Source organism: Platichthys flesus, chromosome 3 (genome assembly GCF_949316205.1).
Source record: "Platichthys flesus chromosome 3, fPlaFle2.1, whole genome shotgun sequence".
NCBI classification, from domain to species: domain Eukaryota; kingdom Metazoa; phylum Chordata; class Actinopteri; order Pleuronectiformes; family Pleuronectidae; genus Platichthys; species Platichthys flesus.
In genome coordinates, this window is record NC_084947.1 from 22,337,743 (window position 1) to 22,346,938 (window position 9,196).

Consider the following 9,196-nt stretch of genomic DNA (forward strand, 5'->3'; position numbering starts at 1 on the left):
GGGCTGAAACACACCGGCAGTGGCCATAACTACAAAGAGGGACTTAGAGTGAGCTGCTTGCTGCAGCACTGATGGTATTATGATGGCAATTCCAGATTCCGATATCTACAATTGAATTCTGACTAGTCGTAATCCAAGTTCATGACGTCTTAAATTAACCTAAATTCAAGACACCTTATACTAAATTTGAACTGGGATGGCGCAAACCTGACACCTGGAGTTTGCCTCGACTTCTATTAGAGGTAATGGAACATCAGACAGTATTAACAAGTCCATGGAGGTGGTAGATTTCAATGCTGTAATATTTAGCATGGGATGAATGAGAATGAGTTTGTTCTTTATCTTAAATTCACGTAGAGAGATAGAGGTGAGGAGTTGACGATTTCCTGTATCTGTCCTTGCGGCAGCGGAACTGAACCAATCTGCTGAAGGAACTGCTCCACTGTCTGTCCATTAACAATCACAAGCAACCTCTACACCACCACAAAAGAGTCCAGTTTGCAGCCAATGACGGAGCCAGCCTTCTTTATCCGTTTGTTAAGTCTGTTGGTGTCACCGCCTCTGCTGTTGCTCCCCTTGTAGACAAATGCAAAGTTCAGTGCACTGGCTACAACAGACTGATTTTTCAAGATTTCCACACACATCTTTCTGCACACGTGGAAAAATCTCAGCTTCCTCAGGAAATAGGGAGTCTGCTTATCCCTTTCTTGTACACAGTGTCAGCATTGGTTTTCAAATACAGACCGTTGTCGATGTGGACCCCCAAGTACTTGTTATCCTCCACTGTCCCAAAATCCTTTTCCAGTATAAGCAGTGGCTGTGAAACCATCCTCTTCCTCCCAACACTTACACACCCAACCACTGCAGAGTCATGAGATATTTTGCAAGTGACATGACGTGGAGTTGTAATGAAAGTCAGAGGTGTACAATGTGAAGAGGAAGGAAGTCAGTCAGTCACTAATCCAGTAGATGGTGGATGTTTCTACCTCATATGGACTGCCTGGATGGTGTTGAAAGCATTGGACGAATCAAAGAATGTGATTCTCACAGTGCAATTAGTTTGATCCAGATGTGAGTGGGCTCAATGCAGCAGGTAATAATTGCATCATCCACTACCAGGTCAGGCTGGTAGAGGAACTGTAGAGCGTCCAGTGATGATTTCATCTGTGTTCTGAGGATGGCCAGGACCTGGCTCTCTAGTACGCAAGATGTGGGGCAATCAGGTCATAGTCGTTGATCTATAAATTGTGCTTTAAATATGGTCAGATCTTCATTAGGGGTTATATTAATGGAAGAAAAAAAAAACATATTTCAACCTTACACACAAATCATTGTATCCTCCTAGTCCATACGAAAGGTGGCTGCACCTAATCAAGCATTTATTCAACCTAAGAGCAAGCAGAAGTGGAAAAAATAGCCCACGATCACCTAAAGCATAGGTTACTAATAGGTGGACTATGGTCTGGACTCAATTCCATACGGACCTAGACCAGTTATGAGGTAGTAAATCCTGGCAGCAAACGCTAGAGTTTACTTCTCTCACTGAACAAGAGAAAGTGGGAAAGAGGAGAAAAGGAGTGTTAAAGCTCTTTAATTGTTAATATTTGTAATTTGGAAAAAAGAAGAAGGGGGGAAACTCAAACTATATCTTTTTATTAATTAAGCACAGTTTTATGATGGCTTTCTCAAAAGTTATGTATTTTTGTTTCACTGCTTTGTGTTCACTATCGTGCTCCCTCTTTTCATTCAGCCTTTATGTCTCGACCACCGCTGCTCTGCCTGTCTCTCTCCTTGTTGAGTGGAGTGAAGCAACAGTTTTCAAAAGTTAGAGGTGTTTGCGGATTGATCTCAGAGAACCATTCCCACCAGACATCCTAAGAGTAATAAAAGGAACTGAAGCAACGCTGTCCAAACTCTCCCCTGGATGTTGTTTAGGTTAGAAAATACGACTACGGATGCAACTTGTGTGAAGTTTTTGCTTCCAAAAGAGGTTTTGAGCAGATACTCAATCTAAGATTAAACTTACTTTTTCCACGAACAGTGTAAATGTTTGAGGGATCTATTCAATAAAGAAACAGAATTGCTTATTATTTGCTTGTGTACATTTTCTTATCTACATATTTATGTAGATAATGATCAGATCACATATTCTGACGGATTAATTCAGACAGGGTTTGGATTATTTTAGTTGACACTATGTCATATTACACTCACCAGTGTTTTCACAGATTTTAAGTTTATATGATAATGAAAGTTTTTCTTGTGCTTCAAATATTACTTGAATTCAAGAGAATACCTTCTCCATCACTTACCTCATCCAACTTGGTCTGATGACACGGAAAAGAGAAGGTGAAGCCCAGAGGAAGCTTTTTATCCTTTATGCCCATCTTTTCCAGGAAATTAGACAAACAATCAGCTATGTGATCAAATAACTGCAGAAGAGAGAAAACGTCACTTTGGTAATTAACATCAAAATAGTAGTAAGTAACCAAAGTGTTACTTTAACACTTTGGTTTCAAGGATTTTCATTGGAGAAATGCATTTTTACAAGGGCTGGGCGATATGATTCCAATTATTTTTTTTAACTTTTACTAGAAATGAGCCGGATACTCGGCTGAAACGAGTATCCGGTACGGATAAAGCACTTTTGCAGAGCACGAGTAATATACGAGTAATACGAGTCAATATCTATGCTCGGACTGAATGAAAATCCTCACACAGCGTCACAGCGCTCCTCCCCTTCACACACCGCTCTGCTCACTCACTCACAGAACAGCTCTCTGTCACTCAGGTTCGCGGGTCTTTAAGTTTGTTTTTATTTCAGTTTGTACTTACTTATTAATCAGTAGAGGTCTGTATGGATACGGATACAGATAATTCATATGGTTAACAGATACAGATAATGCTGTACTCGCTCATCCCTAACTTTTACCCTCGGTTATGATTAATTAACAATCATTTCCATTTTTTTTTTTAAACCTTGTCCACACATTTTTTTAGCTGCAGGGGAGGGCCTGCAATCCTCTATAAGGTATCCCGATAGGTATCGATATATACCACGATATAGACAAATCAGCGCCACTGCACTGAGCCACATTAGTCTATGTTCTTTTCTAATCACTCACACTTTATAATAACCTGCCCGTTACATGGTGTTGTGTGTGGTAGGTAAACTCAAACAAACACAAATCAGCAAGATTAAGTCGGTGAGCTCAGACGCTTGGCAAATCATTTCTGCTTTTTGGTAAACACAGGGCATTTGAATTCAGCAGATGGATTTTCTAGTTGTAGTTGTTGTTTTAGAAGCATTTGTATTCCTTACATTCTAATAATTCATTAAAGGTTAATTTATTTCCACTGGTAATGTTTTAAGAGCCTATACTTGCACATACCTAAAATAAAACCTGATCAATGAATTAGCTGTTCTTTGTCTACCCTTGTCTTAAAAGGATGCTGAAAAACGAGTTCATCCATTTAGTTGATGGGTGACGCTAATTCTTTATTATCATAATATTCCAGTAATTCTATCAAAAGCCTCTAGTTTATCCTAAAGGCCGAAACAGGAGTTCTGACTGGAAGCAGACGAATGGATCATATTACTTCAGTTTTACCTTCTCTGCATTAACTCCAAAAAAAAAATTTGGAGCTTTCATAGATCAATCCCTCACAGTACTGCATTATCAAGATAGATCACTTGGCTCTCTAAAGGTGGACTCACTTGTGGCTCCTAGAGTCAGTAATAAAGGGATGGGAGATCGAGCACTCAGCTATCATGCTCCTATCCTATGGAACCAGCTCCCAGTTTGGGTTCGGGAGGCAGACACCATCTCTACAAAATGTCCCTTTTGATAAAGTTTTCTCTTCTCTCAACCCAAGCGATAGAGAGACATGCCCCTCCAACCTATATCTATAATGTTTTCACTTTTTTTGTCCAAGATGTATACTTTGACATCTACTGCATGTCTGAACGAACTGGAAGAGTCTGTTGGTATTTAATAAGTTTTATAATATTATGTTAGTTTTATTTATATTTTTTTATTAGAAAGAGGGCTGTCATGACTCTTACCTCAGACCCGTTGCCTCTCATGAGGTGTTCAGGGATGGCATAAATTTGATTTTCCATCTCCACCTTTTGTTTGCCATCAGCCATGACTTTGACCAAGAGCACTCGGAAGTTGGATCCACCAAGGTCAAGGGACAGGAATTCACCTTGTTCTGTTATGAAACAAAAGGATCAATGGATAAATACTTACATTTTTAAGCTATAAAAGTTTCAACCCCATTTCTCATCTGGCCACAACTCAGTCACTGAAAAACATTAAAGAGCAATGAGCCATATCTCTTCATTGTTTTGCTTCTCAGAACTGCTTCTAATCTAACTGCCGTTTCAGTAGACAGCTCAGCTGGCCTTGATCTCTAAGGTGAAACAAAAACCCTTTTATAACAATTTCTATAGAGGTAGATACCTTTAGAGGTTACGCTACAGTTAGCTGCCTGAATGGGTAAATTAATTGCTGCAACTCAGGTTGAAGGTGTCCACTTTATAAATTAGTCGTTGTTATGAGAGGGCCATTACCTGTTCCATCAGGGGTTGAGCGCACAAATGTGGGCAGCATCTTGACAGCAGCTGTGGGGTTGGTGTCTCTACACAAGCCTTTGTCCATCTCTCGTCGAAATCGTATTGACAAATCCATCAAAGTCTCATCTGAGAGCTGAAGATGATGCAGGTATTTATCCACCTAGACCATTTTGGAAAGCAGAACCCATTATATTACTAACTCATACATTTGAGAACCGAGTAAATAATTCAAACAGTGAATGTATTGTCGCTTCATTTTATAGATTACATTCAAATTGCACATTTAGAAGTTTTAGAGTTTAATAGAGAAGAGAAGATACATTTATTGGTCCCACACACACTGTTGGATTCTCTGCCCATGGTCCAACTTTCTGCCACTAGTCCACCGCCTCTCCAAGTGCCTTAAGTGCATGCAGTTGTGTTTAATTCAAAACTCACACGCAGAACTGATCTTCATAGAAACCTGCTGAATTAATATTTATCGCTTCATTCTCCAACAATGATGTTAAACACTGAGTTGCGTCCAAACTGATGTCTTTGGAAATAATCAATGGTGTCGGATCATGACTCTGGATCATTCCGCTGCCTTTAACACTGATGTCCTGACTGTGCGTATGTGTCTCATAAACTCTAGAGAGAATCAAACAACACAAGGTAAATGTCCGTACAGTATGTTTCCTAATAACTTGTGATCAATGATGGTGTTTATTCTTATAGTGTAAAGCGAGCATTGCTTGCAGTGTTAAATTTTGATTTTGTCATACATGTTGGGACCACAAAAACGTGTAGCGGCTGTTACTAATTTACTGCTCTTTTTTATCTCTATCATTCCTGCTGCACACTGCACCAATTACATCAAGTCAAACTGAGTGCGCCACCATCTCCTCCAGTTTTCAATTCATTGACTAAGTATAGAATGTTGTTTTTAAGAAGTCTGAGCTTGCACGTGTCTGATCACACAATCTGTGTGTGTGTGTGTGTGTTAGTGTGTCCACGTGTGCGAGTGAGTGTGTGTCTTTGCTGTTACTTTTCCCTCAGGTTCTGGGACTATCATAAATAAGCTACGCAATTGTTTCATATAATCAATCAGCCTTCTCTCTATTCTCTTCAACTACGATTCATTATCGGAAAAACCTGTCAAAAATCTGTGTAATGGCCATTTTACTTTGTTCCACATTATCAAAAGCCACTTATATTCAGCCTGCGGTTAAGTCTGACTCCTGTCCAACAACAAAAACTGTACAAAAGCCTTTGTTGGTTGACAGCTTCAACACGCCACCTGTATGGAGAAACTAGTCGAATGCATTGCTCAGATGTGATTTTGGCCTATCCTTCCACACAAACAGTCTTCAAATCATGAAGATTCCGTGGGCTTCTTCTATGAACTCTGATCTTTAGTTCTTTCCATAGATTTTCTATTAGATTCAAGTAATGTGATTGGCTGGGCTTTTTTAGCAGCTTTATTTTCTTTCTCTGAAACCAATTGAGACTTTCCTTGGCTGTGTGTTTGGGTTAATTTTCTTGCTGAAATGTCAACCCTAGTTTCATCTTCATCATCCTGGTAGATGGCAGCAGATTTTGATCAAGAGTGCCATTCGACCTCCAAACATGGTGAGTATTATGGGATCCAAAGAGTTCAATTTTTTTCGTCACATCTGACCAACTATATTCTCACAGTATTTCAAAGGCTTCTCTAAATGTGGTGCAGCAAACTTTAAATAAGCTTCAATATGCTTTTTCTTCAGCAATGGGGTCTTGCGTGGTGTGAGCATGCATACAGTAGTGGTCCTTGGCTCTTGGACAACTCTTCTGATAATTATTTTTACTCCTGTCAGAAATCTTGCAAGGAGCACCTGGTCGTTTATGGTGAAATTATGTTATTTCCACTTCTGGATTATGGCCCCAACAGTGCTCACTGGAACATTCAGAAGTTTAGAAATCCTTCCGTAACCAATAACATCAGTATGGTTTGCAACAATAACGTTGCGAAGGTCTTGAGAGTGCTCTTTGCTTTTACCCATCATGAGATGTTTCTTGTGTGTCACCTTTGCAATGATACACCTTTTTATAGGCCATCAGTTGGGACTAAACCAGCTGATATTAATTTGCACTGACAACGGGGAGGATAGATATCAGCTGTTGTCTTTTTGCATCTCCCTTTCTTCATGTGTTCCATTCTTAGTCCCTGTGTCATTTCATTGTATGGATTACTAGGGTTCTTTCGGACATCTCGTGAAATGTAGCGCCAGATCTCAACATAAATTATTTTAAAGTTACCTTTCCTATAAAACAGGTCTATAGCTTGCTTTTTTATAAACAAACTGAATTTAATCTTTAACTGTATATATTGTTGTTTTTTTATATTGTTCGCTATTGTTGTTTTTAATTTGTTGTTTGTAAAGTGCACCAACCACACCAAGGGAATTTCCTGTATGTGCAAATATACATGTCAATAAAAAGAATTCTGATTCTGATTCTGAATGGCCTTATGTTATTTATCATATTTACACAAAGGCATGTCATTTCTGTCTCTACATGGTCGCGCGTTTAGATTTCTCCTCTGCTCTCTGTATCGTGCACGGCGGAGTTCCATCCAAATGCGGGCACACAGACACATGCGCGCACACACAGGTGAGCAACCTCCAACCAGCGGACAGAGAGCATCCATCTGAGAACATGTCGCATGAACCACCTGAGAAGCAGATAAAAAAATCAGCGTTTTTTAAATGCTCCCAGGTGGATGATGGTAACACCCACTCTCTTGCGAGTAGCAGCCAGAGTAGCTCTCCTGCACCGGGTCCAAGTACAGAAATAGTGGCCCTGCTTACAATCAACATAAACAACACTGCAGGTGTCTAGTTAACTTAACACTTACCTCTGGTGATAACACACTCTCTCATCTAGTAGTTCAAACTCGAATTGACACAACAAAAAAATGCCTAAAGCTTACGGACCTGACGACCAATGCATGGATATTGTCTTAATAAAAGATTAATATTGTACTATCTAATAATATGTAATAAAATGTAATAAACATCGAAATGTGAAAACACACACACACACACACACACACACACACACACACACACACACACACACACACACACACACACACACACACACACACACACACACACACACACACACACACACACACACACACACACACACACACACACACACACACCATGATCATTTGATATTACAGTGCTGCGGCTACAGGTCACAGGTAAATCAGGGCGGTTGTGTTGACTGAGTTAAAGTTGACGTGGAACATGATTCAAAAAGGAAGCCAGCCTGTAAATGTGTTCCTGGCAGCGGGCAGGCAGCCAGTGGGAGCCTGCTGCCACCCAACACATCCAAACCAAGCAGCCGAGGGTTTGACACCAGTACTCACCTTAAGCGCCTGGTCGTCGTGGAGCTCGGTGCAGTAGTTAGCCAGCAGGCTGGAGGCTAGCATGTTAGTAACTGATGTGGGACGAATTTTCGCCCTGCTCGTCTTCCTGCTTACGACCTGAAGAGGACAAAGACGACTTCCTCTGACAATAATAAACACTAAATCAATTATACAGTCAGCCTCCGCTCGGGTTCTTCTCCACAACTCGTAGCTTCCTAATGAACAACTGTTGCTGTAAGTGCTGTCGCCCTGTTGAGAAACTTCCAGCTTCCTTAACTTGGTCGCTCGATGACGTCAACCCTTCTTCTGGGCGCTGATTGGCTGCAGGGAAGGCGCGGTGTGGATTTGGAGTAGGCTGCACTGAATGACCTTAGAATGCTAAATATGAATTTCCTCCTCTGTGAACCATGTACTATTATGTTGACAGTTTGTTAAGAAACTATTGGTTTAACTTATTCCAGTTCTGTACTCAAGTACAGCTATGAAGCATTGGTACCATATTTAGCTGTATTTACCCTTACCCTTCTCACAATCAGAATCAGAAGTATTTTATTGCCAAGTAGGTTTACAACTACAAGGAATTTGCTCTGGTTATTGGTGCATACAATGAACATAGAAACATAAAAACGCAATAAATACAACATACATAGGATAAGCAATAAAAAATAGAAAACCAGTATATATTTACTCACTGTTTACTTCTTATTTATTCACTTTTTTCCAATATTTATACAAAGTAGCATTTATTTTGACATAAACATTTCTGAATAAAAATATATGAAAGATAAAGGATATAAAAAGTGAAGTAAAAAGTGAAATGCAAAGTGCAAAACAGTAAACAGTGTCCGATTGCAATATGCAATGTAATGCATTATAAGATAATGTGTTAATTTAACACATCCCTGAGGTGTGGGGGCGGAATAAAAGTCTGAGTCAGGTGGGGGTCCCGGGCTTTGTTGATGTCCAAGATTATGATGTTGGACACAATATATATGATCCATAAATATATGCTACTATTTGTTACCACTCAACGGTAACATTAGATTGTAGTTAAGGTTTGCTCCATCTCAGACAGCTACAACATAAAATACTCACTGCTTATGTCTAACTTCATTAGTAAGAGTAATTTTCTAAAGATAAATATAACATTGTATCAAAGAAAGTGGATTTTCTAAGCTGTAACTTTTTTGGAACATTTTTGGTACAGTATTTGTTGTAAT

The 9,196-nt window shown here is 39.6% G+C and overlaps 1 protein-coding gene across 2 annotated transcripts in view; it reads right to left on the bottom strand.

The window, feature by feature from the left end:
• The window catches only part of hk2 (hexokinase 2), a 28,825-nt gene extending 20,569 nt beyond the window's left edge, over positions 1-8,256 (bottom strand). Inside the window, exons 1-5 of one of the 2 annotated variants that reach the window (XM_062384690.1) lie at positions 7,977-8,256; positions 4,577-4,739; positions 4,067-4,215; positions 2,313-2,432; positions 2,027-2,059 (exon numbers count right to left, since the gene is read on the bottom strand). In XM_062384690.1, the coding sequence (XP_062240674.1) occupies positions 2,027-2,059; positions 2,313-2,432; positions 4,067-4,215; positions 4,577-4,739; positions 7,977-8,039 (528 nt within the window). In that variant the 5' untranslated portion in view covers positions 8,040-8,256. The remainder of the gene's footprint in view (positions 1-2,026; positions 2,060-2,312; positions 2,433-4,066; positions 4,216-4,576; positions 4,740-7,976) is intronic. The other variant, XM_062384691.1, reaches the window with a different exon arrangement.
• Positions 8,257-9,196: the final 940 nt, after the last annotated feature.